We start from the raw sequence: 22,445 nt of genomic DNA, 5'->3' as shown, positions 1-22,445 counted from the left end.
TGAAATTTTTTTGGGTCATGGTTTTGCTGTGAAATGGGACCTTCATAACTCCCACAGTTAACAACTGATTATTCGTATGAAATTTTCTGCTCTTACACACTCCGTTTTACTGAGTAGTATGCTATATTTTTCTTTTGTACAGATCCATTAGTTGAGAAGATATTGAGAGATCAAATTTTTTTGGGTCATGGTTTTGCTGTTAAATAGGGCCCTTAAAATTCCCACAATTAACAACAGATTATTCGTATGAAACTTTCTACTCTTGCACACTCTGTTTTACTGAGTAGTATGCTATAGTTTTCTTGAGTACAGATCCATTAGTTGAGAAGATATTGATTACTGAAATTTTTTTGGGTCATGGTTTTGCTGTGAAATGGCGCCTTCATAACTCCCACAGTTAACAACTGATTATTCGTATGAAATTTTCTGCTCTTACACACTCCGTTTTACTGAGTAGCACGCTATAGTTTTCTTGTGTACAGATCCATTAGTTGAGAAGATATTGAGAGTTAAAATTTTTTTGGGTCATGGTTTTGCTGTGAAATGGGGCCCTTATAATTCCCACAGAAAACAACAGATTATTCGTATAAAATTTTGTGCTCTTACACACTCTGTTTTACTGAGTTGTATGCTATAGTTTTCTTGAGTACAGATCCATTAGTTGAGATGATATTGAGAGTTGAAGTTTTTTTGGGTCATAGTTTTGCTGGGAAATAGGGCCCATAGTAAACAACGGATTATTCGTATGAAAATTTCTGCTCTTACACACTCCGTTTTACTGAGTTGCACGCTATAGTTTTCTTGAGTACAGATCCATTAGTTGAGAAGATATTGATTACTGAAATTTCTTTGGGTCATGGTTTTGCGGTGAAATGGAGCCCATAGTAAACAACAGATTATTCGTATGAAATTTTCTGCTCTTACACACTCCGTTTTACTGAATAGCACGATATAGTTTTCTTGAGTACAGATCCATTAGTTGAGAAGATATTGAGAGTTGAAATTTTTTTGGGTCATGGTTTTGCTGTGAAATTGGGCCCTTATATTTCCCACAGTAAACAAGTGATTATTCGTATGAAATTTTCTGCTCTTACACACTCCGTTTTACTGAGTAGCACGCTATAGTTTTCTTGAGTACAGATCCATTAGTTGAGAAGATATTGAGAGTTGAAATTTTTTTGGGTCATGGTGTTGCTGTGAAATGGGGCCTTTATAACTCCCGCAATTAACAACTGATTATTCGTATGAAATTTTCTGCTCTTACACACTCCGTTTTACTGAGTAGTACGCTATAGTTTTCTTGAGTACAGATCCATTACTCTAGATGATATTGAGAGTTGTAATTTTTTTGGGTCATGGTTTTGCTGTGAAATGGGGCCCTTATATCCCCCACAGTAAACAACTGATTATTCGTATGAAATTTTCTGCTCTTACACACTCGGTTTTACTGAGTAGTATGCTATAGTTTTCTTGAGTACAGATCCATTAGTTGAGAAGATATTGAGAGTTCAAATTTTTTTGGGTCATGGTTTTGCTGTTAAATAGGGCCCTTAAAATTCCCACATTAAACAACAGATTATTCGTATGAAATTTTCTGCTCTTACACACTCTGTTTTACTGAGTAGTATGCTATAGTTTTCTTGAGTACAGATCCATTAGTTGAGAAGATATTGAGCGTTAAAATTTTTTTGGGTCATGGTTTTGCTGTGAAATGGGGCCCTTATTGATCAATAATGAGGGGGTAGGGGCGTGGCCTTATGCCCTCGTCGAATTCGATGATTAGTCAATAAGGAGGGGGGGCGTGGCCTATACTCTTGTTGAATTCGATGATTATTCAATAAGTATGGTTGGTGTAGGTTGTGGGCGGAGTTGGGATGGCGGTCATCTTGCACAAAAAAGGTGCTCATTTTAGGTGTGCCAGAATCCCCATTTCCCTACTACTTTCCGACACGACTTTTATACTTGCAACATCAACATTGTTGATGTAAAATCATTAGTCTGAAAGTTTATTTAATTTGACTTTTATGTTCATTCTTATAACAAAACGCTCAAATGACTCCTAACGATCGTTTATCATACGTTGCCCTTCTAAACTAGATTTCCCAAATGTCATAGAAAAACTTTTTCTATCAATGGCAAAAATAGCAGAACGCGCTTCTGAGTTTTTTCACTAAGAAATAATTTGATGCATAATTTGGTCGCTTATCAGATAGTACTTAACCATTCTTTTTAACGATAGTACAATACATGGCGGAACCTGTGGCGGAAACATCCAACATTTCCGCTTCCTTCTGGATAAACTGAATACCGAAAGTAAAAAGTAAGAAATGTAACATACACGTAATCTGATGTTTTCCTGCGGATCCATAGCTATCTAATGAATTATTTTCTTTTTTAATATTATTGGCATTTATTTAAGATTTTTTTCGTTCGTTTAAACGTTATTTTTATTTAATTAATTTTTTGAGATTTTTTTTTTTTTGAAACGCTATTTAAAAAATATGTAATATATTTTATTGTTGACATTCCCTGATAAGTTCTGAAATCATTTATTTTGTTGAAAATGTACTAATTTGATTTTTTTTTTAAAAAAAATGCGGCAAATTTAAAATTGACGTTAAATAAATAAGTAAAAGTTATTTTAATAAATTTGTACATAATTTTAATGAAATGATTAAAAAAAAAAAAAAAATTCAAACTAATAATCTGAAAACTATTGATTTCATGAATGTAGAAGCATGCAGCTTGAGAATATGTAAGAGCAACCTTGGACCAACTGTTAAAATTCCATTTTCTTAATTTTTTGAAATTTTCCTAAAAATAATTCCAATTCCTTAACTTTTGAAAAATTTCATCAGGTAAGTATTATCACATTGATCTTTTTCTTTGTTTTTTTTTTTCTTTCTTTCGCTTAAATTTGCTAGCACTGTAAATTATTAACACAAATCTAATTAATTTTTTGTTCTGCATTTTTCTTTTAATTTTTTAAGTTGTGTACTAGTTTAATTTTCGTTTTAAAATTGAAAAGATTTAAATTGAATAATAAAAAAAATAGAAATGTACAAACATTATTTATTTGTTTTAAAAATATTGAAACAATTTTCTTGGTGAAACTTTATTAGTAGCTGCTTTTGTTCAGCTTCTGCCACATTTTGTTTTAGTATTCATTCTTCTATGAACTTTCCAAAAGCTGGTCGACAAGTGTGTGCATGATAGAAACATGAGTAAAAGACAAATTTTCTTTACCAAAATGATGAATCAAACATCTGAGCTTTTGATGCGGGGGTGGGCCATTGCTACCCTTTACAATCATTGCTTCTCAAGAAACTTTACCTCTCTGGATCGTGCTATACAATGCCAAAAGTGCGCCGAGCAGCAACGTCGTCGCACTGGCAGTAATTTTTAATTCGGTACAGTTGCGCCTTTTCCAGATAATATTGACACCACTTTATAATCTTATTTCCATTGGAAAGTCCAATATTTGCTTACAAATATTCTTTCTTAGAATTGTTGGTAAAAACCGTTTTCAACGGGTATGCTTAGTTAAAGCAGCACTTTTTTCATTTCACCAACGCAATCCACGTGGAGGCTATAAAGACTTGAATCCAAATTCCCTTCCCCCAAAAGATGAACATTCCTAATTTATTGCATTTTAAAGATAGATGATAATCACAAACAAATCAGATATAATGTAAACAAACCATTCTGTAAGAACATCTCTAAATTATTTTTTGTCATTTTTAAAGTAATTATATATTTCTGTGAAACAGATGGCACATCTGTTAAGTCGCTTTTCCAAGTAGAAAAAAAAAAGTTTAATCAGGTATTTTTATATGAAAAGAGATTGTTTACTAACTTATTTCCCACTATCTGTGTTTTGTACATGTACATGTTTTCCGTGTTTAATAAAAGACCATTTCAACAATGACCGTACAAAAAAAAAGGACCTTAGACAACTATTTCTTGTTTAAAGGGTTGTTCTCCTCTTAACTGATTTGGATTCAATGGATTGATGCTATTCATCCAATTCTAAATAAATGAGCAAAAACAAATCCATTTTGAAATTGAGTTCTGTTCTCACTTAGCGCTTATCCGACGTCAGACTAGAAGAGAGTTTTCCATTCACCTAAGTGATACGCCTAAGTGCTCCCCAGTTTCAAAATACTCTTTTCCAAAAGTCAGCCTCAAAGAGGAATTTTAATGAAGCTAAATTTGGAGTTATGAAGACATTGCTACAGCAGTTTCAGCAGGAGAATTGTCTGCCAGAGGAATGTATGCCTTACTTCCAGCTTTTCTGAGAATTATCTCCTGAGCCAACTCAGGATGAAAAACTAATCTCAGGATGAAAAATCTGAGATAAAGTGAATGGTTCTTCTTATTAAACTGTTTATCTTTAGCCTCTTTTATCTTTCTATCTGTAAAATTTTTCATTGTTTGTAATCTTGAATAAGACAGCTATAAGGAAACAGAAATTGGTATGAGTGATACAATCAACAGATGAATGAAACAGAATCTTCTTCTTCTTGTTTTTAGATAGACATCTTATAACCTTGTAATTGTGTTTACACCTGTAGGAACTATTCCAACTCTTTTAGAAATTCAAGCTGCTATGAAGTAAATAATAAGTTAGCATTTTGTATGGTAATAAGTGACAATGTAATAGTAGGTTTTAGTTTTATGTTTACTTATTTAATTGAAAAGTTCATTTGTTTAGGAGAGTACGCTGGCACCCAAGGTTTAGGTTTGTTGCGATTACATTCAACATATCGGCATGATTTGAAAATTTATGCATCCGATGAAGGCCGTGTACAGATGACAGCTGCAGCTTTTGCCAAAGGTCTCTTAGCTCTGGAAGGTGAACTGACACCAATCTTAGTGCAGATGGTGAAATCAGCGAACACTAATGGGCTTTTGGATAATGATTATGATGCCAGTAAACATCAAGATGTGTATGTAGTTATTTTGTTATTATTAGAAATAAATAAGCCATTTATTGAGCTTTAATAAGTAGAAACGAAATCTTTCTCTAATGAATACAAACTAAGGTAACTAGGTTTTTGTTAGCACATTCTAAACGGAGTGGCTATTAGCCCGATTCACTAAGTTCTGAATATAAATGTAGCCATCTTTAATTTGTTAATGGTAACTGGATTTGAATGTTTATGATATGAGCTTCAGTTAGACTGTTGTTGAATAGGCTAACCTACGAAGTATTTCTGCAGGCCGTGTGAATTGTGTAACAATGGGGTTTCAGGGTAAAGGTTGTTCTCATGGAACACTCGCAGGAACCCAGAAGAAGTGTTTCTTTCCACGAAGTTGAAAGTAAAATAAAACTATTTCATTAATAAAAGTCAGGTTTCTGAACCTAGGGTAGTAAAACCTTAAAAAAATGTGTTCTCAACTCATGTAGGTATAGTTTGGTTGAAACAGCACAATACAGGTATAAAAGTTAGCATCAAACGTGTACTTTGAGGATAAAAGTATTATTTCAATCCGGAAAGTTGTAGTGTAATTTGGACAGATTCCATCATTTGCTCTTCTGAGTATTACATCTTTTAAAGAGGATAATAAATCTATTCCCAGCTTTCTGTTCGTTGTGAGAAATACAGGCCATTTATCTTTGAAGTGACTAACTTGATTTTCCATCACTTAGCCCAGTATCGAAAATATGTTAAGGAAAACAAAGATCACCCTAATAGGGTGAACACCGATCTTTGGTGTAACATCACACTAATAAAATTAGATATTTTTAATTTAATAACTGTGTGATCAATTTTAAGTTATTATTGTATTTTGAAGTTGTTCATCAATTATTTGAGTACAATAAAATAAATATTTGTTTATTTAGTGCGAAAACCAGATTACATATGTTAATGCAACAAGACCGTACCTTCACACCGGAAGATCGTGCTGCCATCAATCCATGTTCATCGGTATCAATCGATTTGGCGTTAGATTTTGTTAAAAATCCAGTAAAATGTTGTGAAAAGGTGCACACTCTTATACAACGACTAATGAGTATTGTTCGTCTGAAACGAGATGATCCCAAAACTAAAGGTTAGTTCAGCCTACATTCATCTATTTGTCGTATTTTTAATTGCAACTATAGTATAATGGATTTTTTTTTTTTTGCAGATGCTATACTCTATCATGGTGAAAATTGGGAACTAATGGGTAGACGTTGGGGAAAAATAGAAAAAGATTTCTGCCTAAAGAATAATACATTTGATATTTCAAAAATTCCAGACATATATGATTGCATTAAATATGATTTGCAACATAATCAACACACTTTACAGTTTGATAATGCGGAAGAATTGTATATAAATTCTAAATATTTGGCAGATATCGTAATCCCACAGGTATAGTTATTTATATTGAGTTATTGACTGTTCATCCTGTTTTGATTCATTAATCTAATAAGAGGAAGAAAGATGATTGCCAATTTCAGTAATAATTGTTTTATTTGTATTATTGCCAAACTTACGACCTAGAGACTAGATTATCTTCAAGTCTGTGGAACATATTTTATATAAGCAGATTACAATTTACATTAATTTGGTGAAAAGTAGTTTACAAAAATTTATTACCTCATACTTATGAAAAATTATAATTTTGTTTACAGTGTAGGTATTTTCTTTAATGGTTGGTATATTTGGTCCTGACTGCTTAGGTACTGAGTTGTCGGTTGTAAAATGTTCTGGTTTGTGTCTAGTCAGTACTGCTAATAGTTAAAAAAGTGATTTTTTTAACGTCTTTGGCGTCGCTGACTTGTTTTATATAAGTGCAGTTTTAAACCAACCTTAAAACTTATAAATCTTTTATAACACCAAATTAAGTGTAGAGTATTTATTCTTCCCATTATTCACTATTTCACAATTAAATTGAGTTATTAAATAACTACAAATGCTGTATACACAAGATGTATAACCACAACATAATTTTCCACAGGAATATGGAATGACAATGAATGAAAAGTTAATGATTAGTCAAGGTATATGTACACCCTTGTTGAAGAAAATCAAAGCTGATCTTCAAAGAAATATTGAAGAAGCTGGCGAGGAAAACGTTAATCGGCTAAACCCAAGGTATTTATTTATTTAGAAACTGGTAAAGCCCAGATACGAAATACTGTGTACACTTTGAAGTAATATAAAAAATAATGAAAAGATAACTTAATAGAAGATATGACAGTTATTCTATTTATAGTGTTACTCAAAATTTAAATAAACCATGTCCAATTACAAAAGGTTATAATTGAAATTACCACTCCGCTTATTAAAAGTTCCTTCCTAGGGGGTTCTATACAGCTGATTGAATAATGCCCATCGTCCCATTCCCTACACTGCCCTGTGCTGCCTTTAACGAGAGTACACTGCCTGGAGGCCGATAGTGCCGTGAAAAAAAGCACTGGGAGCCAAAGTTGATGTGCCTTATTTTGAAAAATGAAAAATAAAATTATTTCTTTTAAGATCAATGTAATTATTTGTGGAAAGTAAGCTGATGAACAGTCAGTTATTAATCGAATTCCAAATGTCATTTTATAGCTTCAATGGCCTTAATTATTCTACTTTCTTTTTTCATTCATTAATTGTTCGAAATCTTTTTCAGATATTCTCATGGAGTTTCGAGCCCAGGTCGCCACGTAAGAACTAGATTGTACTTTACAAGTGAGAGTCATCTTCATTCATTGCTGACAGTGCTCAGATATGGAGGACTTATTGAAGTACGATGTATTTACATAATAATTATTGATTCTCGTGACACTTGAAGCCCTCTGATAAGGCGCCTGTTAATTTTAAGTCAAACATCCCACCGGCTAAAAGATAATTTTGGTTCCTATAAGTTGCAGTGTCTGATATTTTTTGTTGGGTTTCCATGATACGGATATCCCAAATTAAAGTAAATGAAAACTTTTTGGAGTCTTCTTATCTTAAAACGAATATTTCTGATGAAAATCCGAAATTAACAATGTCACACGAGCGCACAGTAAGAATCAATACAAAGTAATCAATTTTTAAAGTTAAATTAATTCTTTTTCGTGCAACTTATTAATAGCAAAATAAGAAACAGTATGAGTCATTACCTGGCCATAAATTTAAATCAGGAGAATTAAATACGAATCAAATAGTGAGCGTGTTTAACGTAATTTTATTTTCAATTATTCTTCTTTCAGAATGCAAAAGATGAACAATGGAGACGAGCAATGGAATATGTGAGCACCGTGTCAGAAATTAATTACATGTCCCAAATCGTGATCTTACTCTATGAGGATCCCACCAAGGACCCTTGCTCAGAAGAAAGGTACTAAGTCGTTTGTTACGATCTCTGTTTACCCTCTACAGTAGAACGCCCAACATTCGGTCTCTTACCAAGAATGTATATATGTATATCAATGATTACAGGTTTCATGTAGAACTACATTTTAGTCCTGGAGTAAATTGTTGTGTACAGAAGAATTTACCTCCCGGGCCTGGATTTAGGCCGCATTCCAGAAATGATCATCCAACAAATAAAGGAAACCATTTATCATCAGAGCCGGCGTCTTCAGCTGATAATTCTCCATGTGTAAGTTACTTTTAAAAGAGTTAAGTGACCTTCCAGCACAAATATATTTTTCCTACTATGATATAAGATGTATGAAAGAAGGCCGAGCTAAAGACACGTTCTAGCACTTCTCAGTTATCTTATCTCCTTCTTCGGCGCTCGTAAGTTATGCGAAGATACTGATCAGTTAAAACGTAGAAAATTCTGTGCTTAGAAAGAAGAAGAAAGTATTCGTTATAACTACTACAAAAGCGAAGAAAAATGAACCCGTTTATAATCATATATCCCGGTAAACCAATGACACATGATTTTTAAGTTCAGTCAAGAACAAAAACCCTGCAAATGTATGATGCAAAATGTTGATTGGCGTTTGCCCAATATTAAATTTTGATAAAAGTATGATATGAATTTAAAGTTACATGTTTTCCTATTTATTTTAGCGCAGCTTTTCTCAAACCATTAGGTCGCGTTATTTTTAATAAGTGGCGAAGATCCCAAAAAATCAACCGAACTCACTGAAATTTTGTATGAATTATAAAATAATTATTGTGAGTGAGTGTGTTTTACCTCTACTCCTGCAAAATTATTTGTATTGAAGCTTGGTGGTAAGTAGTCGATCTCTATGCCCTCGACTAATTTTTAATTTTATTGGTCATTGTTGCTAGTCTTACATTTATATATAAATATTCAGTCTGTCGGTTGAAGGCTAGAAAGTAAAACAAAAATCTCATGTTATTTTATTAAAAAGTCAATGTAAAATGTATCTTCTGTCTTGACTGTTTTGGTATTGAAACTTTTAGTTAGGGTGCCTTCACTTTACAGCCGCTCCCTAATTGAGTATTCATGTGAGTATTTGATGCCTGTCTTTTGAAGTATTAAAACTTGAACCTGTTCTTACAGGATTCGCCAGGACCTTCGTCGCCAGTGGTAATACGTAAACAATCACAAACCACAGTTCAAGTCTCAGAGCCAATTCCGATTAAGTAAGTTTTTTTTTTATTTGTAATTTGTGGAGAGAATGTTGAAAAAAAATTTCTTTGAGTTTTTTTTTTTTGTAAAACTTGGAATTTTTCTTCAGACAAGCTTCCTATTGTGAAGATGTGGAAGAGAAAAGATCTTTGAAAAGTCGTCCACTAATGGTAAGTCCAAGTGCTCAAGAGACTAGATCTAGATCTTTTGAGCAATCAAGACAGCCGGTAGTGCCAGACACCACTGTTGGTAAGCGATTTCTTATTTACTAAAAAGCATTGTAAAGTTATTTTCAAAATTGTGTTTTTTTCCCCTTTAATTTTAGCTTTTCTTTTCTTTTTTTTTGCTAAAAATATTTTCTTGCTTTTGTTATTTGATTTATTTCGTACTAATATTTGCTAATTTTCTAGTAAATGTTTGACCCACTGCACTTAGGGAGGTAAAATGGTGCGATTTATCCCCCTCACATTCAAATATTAAAAATAAATAAGCTGGGTGAACTTCCCTTATTGGTCTCTCTGCAGGGCGATTTCGCATAATGAACGAAATGCTTTTCTTAATAGGTAGAATAAGTCGACTTTGGCATTGGCACCGGATCGTATAGACCGATGGATAGATATTGGGAAAACTGCTAGTTGCTGTGACCAATAGTCTTGGCTAACATGGAGAGACTAAATGGTATAAGTACTGGCCCTCAGGACTGTCCTCCAGCTCAATAGGTCTAGGTTAAGTTCTAGGTTTCTGTCGGAACCCTTTTACTGTTAACTATATGATTTAATAGTGACATGATAATTTTATTTATTCATTTTAGATTCTTAAAAGTAATGAATTAATGTTCTCTTGAAGGAGAGTTATGTTTGAGATAATTTTAATGAATGTTGCGACACAAAAGAATCAATTGTGGCCAGCAAAATAAAAAAAATCTAATTTCTTACAATAAAATATAATAAGAACACGAAGGCATGCCCTACATTCATATAAAATGCGTCATCATTTGTGGCGATAAACTCAGTGCGTTTATGCAGTTATACTGTGATCACCCTTTTTTCTTTTTTGTCGATATAGTTACTTTGCAATATCTCGGGGAGGAAAAACCAAGGCCTGTGGGCTTTACCCAGGAGCCACTCTCCAGAATTAAGAGCCTAAGATTAAACGGACGGGTCTGGAGGGCGAGCTCTAAAGTCGGGGAGTCACAATAGATCCATAGAGGTCGCGGTGGCGTAGGCCTTGAGGGGTCGCCCTAATTTAATCTAATCTACTGAAAATAGAACATTCGCACGACTTTGCCTCCTCGGGTGTGCACTCTAGGCTCATCTAGCCCTAGATAAGAAATTAAATGAGTGACAAACTAATTTCATTCAATTTTTAATTTGTCTAATTAGTTTGATACGCAATGTGTATTTTATTTTATTTATTTTTTTAAAAATAAATAACGTCTTTTAGATGAACAATTACTCTTTTTTTTTATTACTGAACATTAACTTTCATAAAGAATAAGTAGTGATGACGAAGATAATTATAAATAAAGCCATCATGATTACTGATGAATTGATTTGTGTTAGCGAGTGTGGGTGTTGTATGATGATGATGATGTTCTTGTATAATGTACTCAACATGTGTGTTGGTGTGTACGTGTGAGAACTCAGACTCAGGTTGTGCCGTGCTCTGAATCCCTGTGATTTTTTTTGGAACCATCATCATCCCCAATTACCACTAAGTGTATGACCCCACCATGAATACAGTACGACAGATATCTGGTGACCACCCTTGTTATCTCTGTAACTTTTTATTTCTGTCTTTATCGATTCCTTCTTCTCCACTGCTTTTAAAATGCGCTGGTCTTTTTTTTTGTTTTGTTTTTTTATAACTTTAATGGCCAATTTCTCAGTTAGTGTAATGGCTAAATAAATAAAAGTGTTCTATTTTTCTTGGCATGTTTGTCTTTTGCGTTGTTTATTCTTTCTTAATAATTATCAACTTAATATTTGCTTAAACGAAAAATTATGTACATTTAATTATTTTGTTTCTTTATCTAAAAATAATTTCATTTAAAAAGCTTACTTCTTTTAAACTTCTAATTAAAACTTTTGAAGCGTCTTATTTTTTTTTTAAAAAAAAAATTTAATTTGCGTCGTTATTATTGTTATTTTATAGTTTCTAATCGTAAGTAATATGTCATTCAAAACAAAAATTTAAAAACCAAATAATCTTTTTATTGTTCAGAATTCAAAATGTGAAATTTACCATATTTCACGAAATATGAGTGTTATTTGTTGGCTGTGAAACAGTTTTTCATTTTGTTAGTTTTGATGTACCCAATTTTCTTTTTTTAGAGTGAAGTAGATGAAAAACCACACAAGCTAAATTTGAAATCAACTTTTTTAAAATTTACTTTACGCCCAATACAAAAGTTACCATGTATTTTATTTCCCAAATTAATTACAATTTGTTCTACTGCTTTATTCAAATTTCTTAATGCTTCAGTAAATTTGTTTTGTTTTTACTTCCATTTTCTTTTTTTGCTTGGGCAGTTTTTTAATTAAGTTCACCTCTTGATTTATCGTTATGCTCTCTTACTAAGGTATGAGAAGAAGAAGTGTTGCGATCACTTCAAGTTTTCGTAATCATTTCCCAACGGAAATACACGATTTGAGATCCCCAGAGATGTAATAGGATCGCAGTACATGTGGTTTCAGCAAATGGTCAGCAGTGAATGCTCTAGAAAGAACGAATCATCATAAGAAGCTGAGCCTTATATTTTTTTTGAGTAACCCCTTCAGAGCAGACAGTAATTTAGCGAAGAAAAGCTCTCATTGGATAGTAATTTTGATATTTTCTTGGAATTTACATTTTCTCAACTTTGCCAGAGAGATTCTTTTTAGGACAGTTCTAGTGGAAGGATAGGTGGACGTGCTTCTCTAGTATTGTTTCAGTGGGCATGCTAACTGCCATAAAGAGGTTATGTAGTTGGTAGCCCTAAAAAAGAAATGAAAAATATTCCAGTCTATCAAGATTTCTTGTTCTCAAAAATATTAATTTCTAAAACTGTTTTTTTGCAATTTAGAATCTTACATTTTAGCTATTTTTTTTCGAAATATTTAGACTAGATTCGCACAAAAAATATTTTTATTAGTGAACGAAGGTCCATGCAAATAGAGTTTTTACAAATTTTTTAGTAGCATGCTGTTGTAGGAAGTCAAAAATTTCAAATCTCTGCTCTCTCTCTTTTACTTTTATACATTAGAAGAATTTTATATTAAGCATAATTAAAAACATTGTATTCATTGTTCTGAGGAAAATCTAATAGAAAACTGAAAAACTGTCAAAGGTTGCTGCTTATTTTCCAGTTGTTCTTGAAAACTAATACGAAAATTGCTTTTTGCATGTTTTTTTTTCTTTGTTTGTTGTAAATGGCATCTGTTTAAGAGTTATTCCTCTTCTAAACCTGGTCTGTTTGTATTTGTTTTAAACTTAATAGTTTTCAATTTAAAATTAAGTTCAGTGGTTTTTCATTTGTACAACTTTAAAATCGCTTTCTTTGATATAGTCTTCCTTAAATGAATAGCTTAAATTAGCTTTTCGTATTTTGGAAATAACTGATTTATTATTTGAGTTAACTACTAATAATATTTAAAAATAGCAGTTGGTCTTATGTTATGCTCAAGAAAACAGTTTAATAAGTATTATAGAGCAATAAAAATATCCAAAATAGTGCACAATGCTGATTAATTTAGTAATGTTCCTTTTTTCAACTTTAGGAGCCCCCAGCTAAATTAAGACGGGGCTAGTTGTAACTACCCCTAACCCTGAACAATTACTTTTTTTTAAGCTACGTAATTCCTACTAGTTGAAGTCAATTTATATAGTATACATATAATTTATATATATAATTATTAATATAATTATAATACATAAATAATAATATATTATTATTTAATACCCTTACATAATCAGCTTCTTCCTTTATATAAGTAGGAATTACTTTTAAGCAAAAGTCAACATTTACCGTAACATCCTTGATTTTAACTTTCCTACCGACGCGTTTTTTTTTTTTTTCTTAATTAAGACTGGTTCCGGATTTTCATTTTTCGGAATTCATGAAGTCAGTCATCATTGCATTTACACTGGCAACATTGAATCAGTTCGTTTAGGCTAACGCCTTACCAATTTTTAATGTTCATTAGAAATAATTAATAATTTCACCAGATGGTAGCATAAAAGAGGTGATTCAGTGTTGACGGTTTAAATTTGCGGTACCTCCCATATTTAGAATAAAATTCGGATTCAATTTGAACAGAAAAATACTACATTATTCATATATTTTTAAAATATATAATTATAAATAATATATATTTATTTAAAACTTTTAAAAAAAAAAATCGATGCTTCACTCTTCATGCGTAATTTAAGAACTGGTCATCGAGATCTTTCTAGCGGTTCTTGTTCTTTAATTTGTTGTATATTCTTTTTTAGTTTTTTGAACTTTGAAAGATCCACTCTCTTTAAGCACTTCGTACAAAAATAATAATTCAAAGTTAAAAAAATAATAAATACCAACTTGGATTTCCAGCAAAACTTTTAATTTATTTAGGACTTCTTCTCTGAAAATATTGTTTCCTTTTTTCTGTTTCTTCTTCTTTTTTTCTTTTTTTTTTTTTTGAATATGGGCCGAGGTTGTAAGGTGTCCGAGTTGAGAAGGGAAGCTTGGGGCGGCTCGAGGTCCTTATCGTTGCCATCAGCAGCAGAGGAGGAGAAGGTTAGGTCGAGAAGATGTGTTGGTAATGAAAAGAAATGGCGTATAGCAATGGTGGAATCAGATAGCATGCTGACTGGGCTGGATCTTGCTCATGTCTCCATCGTGGTAGTGGGGGGTGGTGGTGCGAGAAGATCTTCTAGTGCCACTATTGGTGGCATGATGATGGTGGCATCATCAAACAACGGCAGAGATAACATTGGTGGCCGACAGGATGGTGGTGGGCCAGTGAAAGTGTTGCCGCCATTCCGTCTGGACAATTCAATACAAATGAAAAATAAATATGTATGGCAACAAAAACAAGAACTTGAGCGACAACGACAACAACAACAACAACAACAATCCAACAATAAACATGAGAATTTGTTGTTGAGACCAAGTCGCCTCTCACTGCCCACACCATCACCATTACTGATTGGTGCCACCATACAAACAGATCGCAGGCAGAGGCACAGCATATCTGGCCTGCGTCCTCACCATGCATACTTACACAAGCCATCAGCGTCCTCGACTACGTCCAGTGTCTTCAGCACTGCGGTCATCAGTGGAGCTGCTTCTGCGCCAAACCTCACTGATATCATATCCAACACAGCATCAGTTTCAGGTAAAAACAAAACTAAATAAACAGAATAAAATATTACTGTTATTATTATTACTGTTTACACAATTAGTTATAAATATTTCATTTTCTCTAACTAGATTAGAGGAAATATTGGGATCTTTCCTCATTTTTCACCAGAATTATCACCTTGTGAGGCCCCCTGAGTCAGAATTATCGATTTTCAGAAAATCGTCTTCGTACTTGTGAAAACAAGTTTAAATAAGAAAATTCTAGGAAGCTTAAACTTTAAATTTCGTTTGGGACCCCCCGGCAAAACGTTCGCGGCCAGAATCCTTCAAGCGGAAGTAGAAAGGAATTTTCCACTTAATTTAAAAGATTTTCACAATTCCTACAGTTTTCTGTTAACTTCGTTCACACATTGCTTACACACACAGCAGTTAGTTCGACCGTTCTTTGAAACATTTTTCAAGAAAATACCAAGGAAAATACTTTTAAAGTTTTTGATGTTGGAGAGGGGGACTATCCCCCTCGTTTCATCGTTTTCACGTTTTTGCCATTTCTTTGTAATCACGATTTTATAAACTTTATATCATTATTGTGAAATAAATGTGTTTCAAAAGTACGGAATTTGAAGAAAATTAATGAGTGGAATTAAAAATTGCAGTAAAAGAATTTTTCTTTATTCTTTCTACATCATTCTTCAGATAAGATTCGTACAAGATTTAAGATCGTTACAACTAGCTCTTCTACTAGATCTTAAAATTACAAACAGTAACTGGGAAATTGGCCTTTAAATTTTTATTTTTTTTTTAATGTTTGGTTGGGTTGGCAATGCTGGACTATATCAACGATTATTTTACAATTTTTTTACTACGTAACTTTTCAGTTTTTACTTTCTCTTACACAGCGCAATCTCTCGTCTTTTCAGCAATCGTGTCAAAATACTTTTTAACGAAACATCGAATTAAAATTTTTTTGAGGACGAACGTTTTTTCAAAACAGGAAACTGTGGCTTTCCAACACTGGACATGAATGTACATTTCCGCTACTAAAAGGAAGAAGTTCAAACCTTAGCTAATTAACTTTGAAACCATCTGATAAGAAATGTTCATTCTTGCATTATCAATTGCGTAAGAACTTTTTTCCAGTTGGCTTAAGGAGGGATACTCTTCATCCACAAACGAATGGACCCTATCCCGCAGTATTGAATTAAGTTCATTTCTGATGATTCACACACGAAATGCAAACCTATTCAAAATGCCACCACGCGCAGAACTTTATATAATTTTTTTTTTTTTAAAGTTTTGCTTTTTCGAATTATGGGGAAGACCCAGCAGAATGCCCGAATATGCCATCTTTCTTGAAGTATTTATGATGTTAAAGAACACCCATTTTTCATAGCAAGTGTTGCCAATTCGTTCGTTTTCAAGGATGGCACAATTTGTGGGGATCTTTCTGTAGATTTTAGGCCCCATACCAGTTGTCCATTCAATTGATAGCAGACATAGTCCGCCCCGTATTGTTGAAGTTCTGGATCTAGGTTGAGCTTGTACTTTATTTTGTTCTATCTAAAAGTCGGTATTGAAAAGATAGAATAGTTTTCTTAAAATTTTCTCTATTAATTCTTAATTAATTATATTAATTAAAAATGATGTGTTTGTAAAATAGATGATGTGCTAATTTGATGCTGGAATGTATTTCAAATCATAACAATGCTTCCACTTAAATTGAGTTATTAATTTTATTTTAATTTATTATTATTATTATTTATTTATTTATTTTAAGGTTATATTACTTTAAGGTTATATTACTTATGTACAGATCAAACACAGTATTACGGTACATTTTTTATTTTGTAAAGAGGAATATATTTAAATAATTACAACTCTTTTTCTTTTCTTTTGGAATGGCGTGCATTTAGAGGGTTGTGGTGGGGTGCCACCAATACGTCCGCTGGAGACGCTACATAATGCATTATCTTTGAAACAACTGGACACATTCCTGGAACGAGTCAGTCGTAATATGAAAACTCCTGTTTCCAGTCCGCCAAAAGTGCCATCAAGTCCTCGACCTTCCTCACCAACTGGTAACTTTTCTTTTTATAATAAATACGCATAATATGCAATTCGCTTTGAAAATATCATACATCGTTTATTTTTTTATTATCTCCTGAATGAACCTAAGTAATATCATGTTTATAATTAATAATACCATTATATGAGGAAATATTGTCTATTATTGTAGAATTTTCAATGAAAATATATGTTTTGACATTCTCTGAATCGATAAATCTATATCGACTGTTAATAAAATGGGAATTGTAGTAGCTAAGATTTATGAATGGAATTGTCAACTAGTCTCTTTCAACTCGCACTGTCAGAACTTGAAAACCAAACCCTCAAGTTAAAGTTTGACAATTCCAGTCTCAATATGTGAGTTAATGTCCCAATATTTCGCTGTACATTCAATCTTAATAGGATGAAAAAAAAATAATTGCCATTTCAGTCGTGATACATTTATTCTGCCGAGTTTTCGACCTAGGGACTAGGTCATCTTCAGGGCTAGTTTACAAAGTAATATTTTTACATTACAGGGTTGGTGTGTCTTCTGTTTTGTCTGTTCATGGACAGAAGACACACTAACCCTGTAATGTAAAAATATTACTTTGTAAACTAGCCCTGAAGATGTTCAATCCCTAGTGTCGAAAGCTCGGCAGAATAAATGTATCACGACTGAAAAGGCAATCATTTTTTTTTCATCCTATTGAAACTATGAATCAGTCACCAAAAATAATGAACAACAATTCAATCTTAACACAATTTTAGAAAGAGATGATGGGAGAGAGAGAGAGAGAGAGAGAAATAATGAGTGTCGAAGTTAACAAAGTTCATAACTATGAGAAAATTGCCAATTCAGGAGATAATGGGTTTGGACACGACTCTGGATTTTATTTAATCTCTCTGTCCTGATTGAAGTTATTGCTAATCACCGTCTATTTTATTCAATTCTTATAGCACAGAAGTTTTACTTGTATTTACAAGCAAGTTTCACTATTTCATTTAATAGTATCAAAATATTTTCAGGTTCAAATTCCAGTGAATCAACTAACGATGATATTAACGATTTAATTGAAAAGTTTACCGCCCGTCCTATTGAAGATTTCAAAAAAAGATGAAGCATTTGTTAAAAAAAAAAATAGAAGTGTACATAATTTTAATTTAAATGTTTTATATTTATAATTTATAGTACTTGGCAGGACTTGAACGTATGCTAGTCGAGTCCAAAGGTGTTCAAATGGGGGGGGGGGTGTATTTTACCTTTGCATTGATCATAGGCTGCTTCTAACAGGAAGATCTCCTCCTGCTGCTGCTCGGTGAATGTCTTTGAGACACACACTAATTAATAAAGGAGGTTAGGCACTGGACACGGAAATTCTTCATTTTAAAAACATTTTTATTGGTGATCTCCGTTCCTTGTACCGTTGACGCCCTTCATCAAGAGCTTTTGGAGATTAAAAAGGAACTTACAAATATTGGAATAATGAAACAGATAATTAGTGTTATGAAAGGTTTGGACATCATTTTATAAGTGTTAGGAAGTATTGATGAAGCCAAACGAAAGAAGGGAAGCTCCACATGGGATTTGGATATGGACTATATCAAGGAATTTAAAAGCCAGGAGAAAGTGGAGATAAGAGATTTTGCGAATTGGCATGTGAACCTGGTGCATAATAATAATAAAAAAAAGTAACAATGTGATCTTAAATAATATAACAAATCCCTTCTCTCAGTGGCTGGACGCCTCCAGTGATGGATCTGTGTTCCTGGAACATTCTTGGTTATGGTCCAATCTACACCACATGCGGACTGTTTGCTTAGACTTGAAGTAAACGTGTGTTATTTCTTATATGTTTCCTAAATTCTACTGTAGTTTACAAATGTGATAGACTATTCTATGGTCTTCTTCAGGGTCTATTTACTAGCAAACTCTTAAGGAAGGGATCAGAATTCGATTCCAGGGAACGCGAAAACTGTTCTGAATCAGCAAAAAAAAAAAAATAGGAGCTTAGCTTGAGGCAGAGATTTACTTTGTTCTAAGTTTAGGCTGAATAATGGATACTGTGGGTGTTATTTTTATTACTTTGGAGCGGCTAGTTGTACTTTGTGTGACAACAGAGTTTGTGTTTTCTTGATAAAAATTGTATGTATGTATATAAAATCAATGATATAGGTACAGGATGGTCGGATCCTCCAAGTTTCGTGTCAAGCAGTGGTGCATCTTCGCCTACACCTCTTCCAGAATTCTTTCTAGCCCAAAGGTATGTTACATACTTAATAATAATCATTTTTAGAATAGTATCCCTTTGCATTTCTCCTATAGAATTTATTTTGTTTTTTTAAAAATATTTTATAGACTTGCCAGCAACACTAATAGCAACTACTACAGTCATCGAGACAGCATCGAAGTGGCGGAATTTTATAGTCGATCCGTGGATAATACACATTTTGCACCCATTGTCGGTAAGTGTCTTTCATTATCTTATTGACTAATTATCATATTGTACTTTAATTATAAAAATGTTAATTGTTTGACAATTCTGAAATAAGAAAACAATCTTTTACAACGCTAGTTTTTATTTATTCGTGCATATAAAACAAAATAAATCAAAATTTAAAATCTGCCTTAGAATTGTTTTCTATAATTTCAGTTGAAGATGGTGAAAGTGGAGAAGTTACCCCAGTATCGGGCGGAAGTGAGGAAGATATGTGTTCTGAGACGTTATTACATGAAGCCGATACAACAGTAATACCTACGGACACACCTAGATTACGTTTGGCAGATATATGTTGGGATACACCTCAAGGTATTTTGAAATTAGCAATTTTCTTCGCTGGAAATACTTATTAAATGCGTTCAATTTGTCTGTAGCTCCGCTCAGAGGCACATTGCTTCCCTAAATATAACTCCATATTTCTCTATATCCCTGACTGATTTCATTCAGAATCATCCCGAGCCACTGTCCAATTATACTACTGTGCCTCCTCCAAACTATTTTCTGACCATCAATTTGGCTTCAATTACCGCTCAATCAATCAATATTTTTTAAAAAAAGAATAAATCTTCAAAATTGGTATCAGAGCATTGTGTTGTCAGTGTTATCCCATGCAGTTAGGTCTTTTGGTTGCTTCGTTTTGATGGGTGGCATACCCAACCAGCGCAAGTATTTAGCTCTTGGCCAACTTGAGCCTTGATTAGCAAGAAGTTCTGGGTCCAAAGAAGTAGGCTTTTTTTTTTTTTCAATCTAATCTACCTCGTTAGGAAACGCATTGAAACTAGATCAGATCAAGTACTTTCAGTGTTAACATGATGCCAGATCACATGATAAGAGTTTTTATTGCTGTTTTGTCTTAATTTTTTTTTTCTCTCTCCATACAGAAGGAAGCAGAGCGGAAGGAGAGTGTCCGGATCAGAACGTTAACACGCCTACACCAACGCCTAGTAGATTTGTGTGCACAAGCGTAAACGAACCTGTTCAACAGGAACCTGCACTTACATTAGCTACTAGCAGTGCGGAATCAACTTCTGTCGGATTTCATGTTGCGTCACCAACTGTTGAATGAAATAGGTCTAGCCAAAAGAGACAATTGAAACCTTCCCTCAGGAAGAAGGACAAAAAAGCTAAGACAAGTACCTAAAAAAAGGAGCATACAAATTCAGATCGTATAAAAACAAAACAAAACGAATGTTTGTACCAAAATAGAAACAATTAATTCAACAACATTCAACTGTTGATATGGTAACGATCTGTTTTTAATGCAATTATTTTATTGAAATGAAACAAAACAAAATCCGTTATGGGTTTTATTATATGATTTTCACTTTATTATTGTGATTTTAGGTTTGGTACTTGATTTTTAATTAATTGATCTAATGTAAATAATTATTAGTACAACTATTGTTGCTGTTTTATTTATTTTAAAATGTTTTCAAAGGTTGATGAGTGAGCAATTATTTATTTATATTTTTTTAATGAAATTTTTTACTGAAAAGAAATAGATAATGACATTTCAGATCATAATGTTTCCTTCTTTTGTTATTGGACATTCTTTTAAAATGATTGCGATATATCTCTGGATCCTGAATTTCAAATTGGGATTACGTTGCTCAAATTTATATATTTTAAATATTTTTACTGCATGAGGTTGCTTGGAAAAGCGTGTTTCACATGCAAAAGGTGGATTTATGCAGAAGATCATATGGGCTACATACCAGATGGTATTTTTCCTACGACGGTTATATTTTTATTTAATTTTAACGTAAGAGTCATTCATTTATCGACCTCTCTCTTCTTACCTTTTCAATTTGTTTCAAAAGCAAACTCAGAGAAGCTTTTCTGGCGTCTTCTCTTTGCCTTTTCACTAGTTGTGGTACGATCTGATCTTTGATAATTTTTATCAATTGGCCAATTTATTGATGGTGGATTAATAGTTTCCAATGTTCGTTCAAACTATTGGGTTCATTGTGTCGTTAATGCTGTGAATTAAGTCTGTTCATAATTTTGTAATTACCAAATTTTGGTTGAGAAAATCGATAAAATTTGTCAAATTTCTTAACTTCAGTTCTCTATATGAAAAAAAAAAAAAAATGAATATTTTACAAATATTTATATAAACTTGCCCTCCTCATGTTCTTACCTGGAAATTTCACCTATTCAAAATTCGCAATAACTTTGTTTACAAACCAAATCATTTCAAAATTAGTTTAAATTCCTTAATAAATACCAGAAATTGGCAGGTTTAGGTAATAAAAATATTTAATAAAGTTGACTAAAGTAAAATTATTCAATCATTCGTGTTCTAAGTCAATTCGCAAGAACGAAAGAGTCGATCTCTAAACAACCCTCTACTTGTCTAAAACGAGCCTACAACAGGAATAGATTGCAATATTCCAAAAAAATTATTAGCAGTTAAAGTTCAAAGATGTATGGATGAATATGCAATACTGTAGAATACTTCGGTCTAATAAAATCTTGACAATATTGTATTACAGAAAAAATAAAAGTAGTTATAACAAAACGCTTATTAGGTAAAAAAAAAAGAACTCTATTCTTATATTGAAATTTTTATTTTTGAAAACTTAAGATGGCAATAAGGTGATATTCACATTGCTTCTAGAGTTGTTTTAGTGCATTTAGGTGTGAAATTTATTTAGCTTAGCTAGTTGATCTCATACATTTTGTAATAATGTCATGGATTAAAATAAAATCCACTTGTAAAACAAAATTATTATTGTAAATAAATGTAATTAGCAATGCAAAATATATTTCAAGTTTAAAACAACTTATAATTTTCTTTCGTTATTTACTTAACATGAGTGAAGAGCAACCACCAGTTGTTGGTAGAATCAGGTTTTTTGAGCGCTGTAATTGCGAACAGGAATCAGCTGAAGTTGCAATAGAAAAATCTATATGCACACTCTTGAAATGTATCATTTTAAGAAGTAATGGCTTTAGAGTGATGATGTTCTTCACTTCACTACTATTTAATTCAAAATGAGATATATAGGTATATATTCTTAGAGGTAGAAACATGTTTTCTCATATGGAATTCATTT

At 32.7% G+C, this 22,445-nt stretch overlaps 1 protein-coding gene across 16 annotated transcripts in view; it reads left to right on the top strand.

Annotated features, from left to right (window-relative positions):
• The window catches only part of l(1)G0196 (inositol hexakisphosphate and diphosphoinositol-pentakisphosphate kinase), a 106,275-nt gene extending 84,104 nt beyond the window's left edge, over positions 1 to 22,171 (top strand). For 13 of the 16 annotated variants that reach the window (XM_074139256.1, XM_074139258.1, XM_074139252.1 and 10 more), the window contains 15 exons: positions 4,715 to 4,949; positions 5,849 to 6,057; positions 6,136 to 6,362; positions 6,952 to 7,088; positions 7,612 to 7,726; positions 8,177 to 8,304; positions 8,406 to 8,568; positions 9,448 to 9,530; positions 9,626 to 9,765; positions 14,706 to 14,873; positions 16,753 to 16,917; positions 19,062 to 19,149; positions 19,245 to 19,351; positions 19,540 to 19,695; positions 20,268 to 22,171. In XM_074139256.1, coding sequence (XP_073995357.1) covers positions 4,715 to 4,949; positions 5,849 to 6,057; positions 6,136 to 6,362; positions 6,952 to 7,088; positions 7,612 to 7,726; positions 8,177 to 8,304; positions 8,406 to 8,568; positions 9,448 to 9,530; positions 9,626 to 9,765; positions 14,706 to 14,873; positions 16,753 to 16,917; positions 19,062 to 19,149; positions 19,245 to 19,351; positions 19,540 to 19,695; positions 20,268 to 20,452 — 2,306 coding nt within the window. In that variant the 3' untranslated portion in view covers positions 20,453 to 22,171. Of the gene's footprint in view, positions 1 to 4,714; positions 4,950 to 5,848; positions 6,058 to 6,135; positions 6,363 to 6,951; positions 7,089 to 7,611; positions 7,727 to 8,176; positions 8,305 to 8,405; positions 8,569 to 9,447; positions 9,531 to 9,625; positions 9,766 to 14,705; positions 14,874 to 16,752; positions 16,918 to 17,914; positions 18,035 to 19,061; positions 19,150 to 19,244; positions 19,352 to 19,539; positions 19,696 to 20,267 lie in introns of those variants that run through there. The other 3 variants (XR_012461622.1, XM_074139264.1, XM_074139265.1) reach the window with 3 other exon arrangements.
• Positions 22,172 to 22,445: the final 274 nt, after the last annotated feature.

The sequence above is a fragment of the Rhodnius prolixus genome, unplaced genomic scaffold, assembly GCF_049639745.1.
Source record: "Rhodnius prolixus isolate KJV_2025 unplaced genomic scaffold, Rpr scaffold_23, whole genome shotgun sequence".
NCBI classification, from domain to species: domain Eukaryota; kingdom Metazoa; phylum Arthropoda; class Insecta; order Hemiptera; family Reduviidae; genus Rhodnius; species Rhodnius prolixus.
The sequence above is the reverse complement of the archived record's forward strand: the minus strand, read 5'-3'. Positions and strand labels throughout refer to the sequence as shown.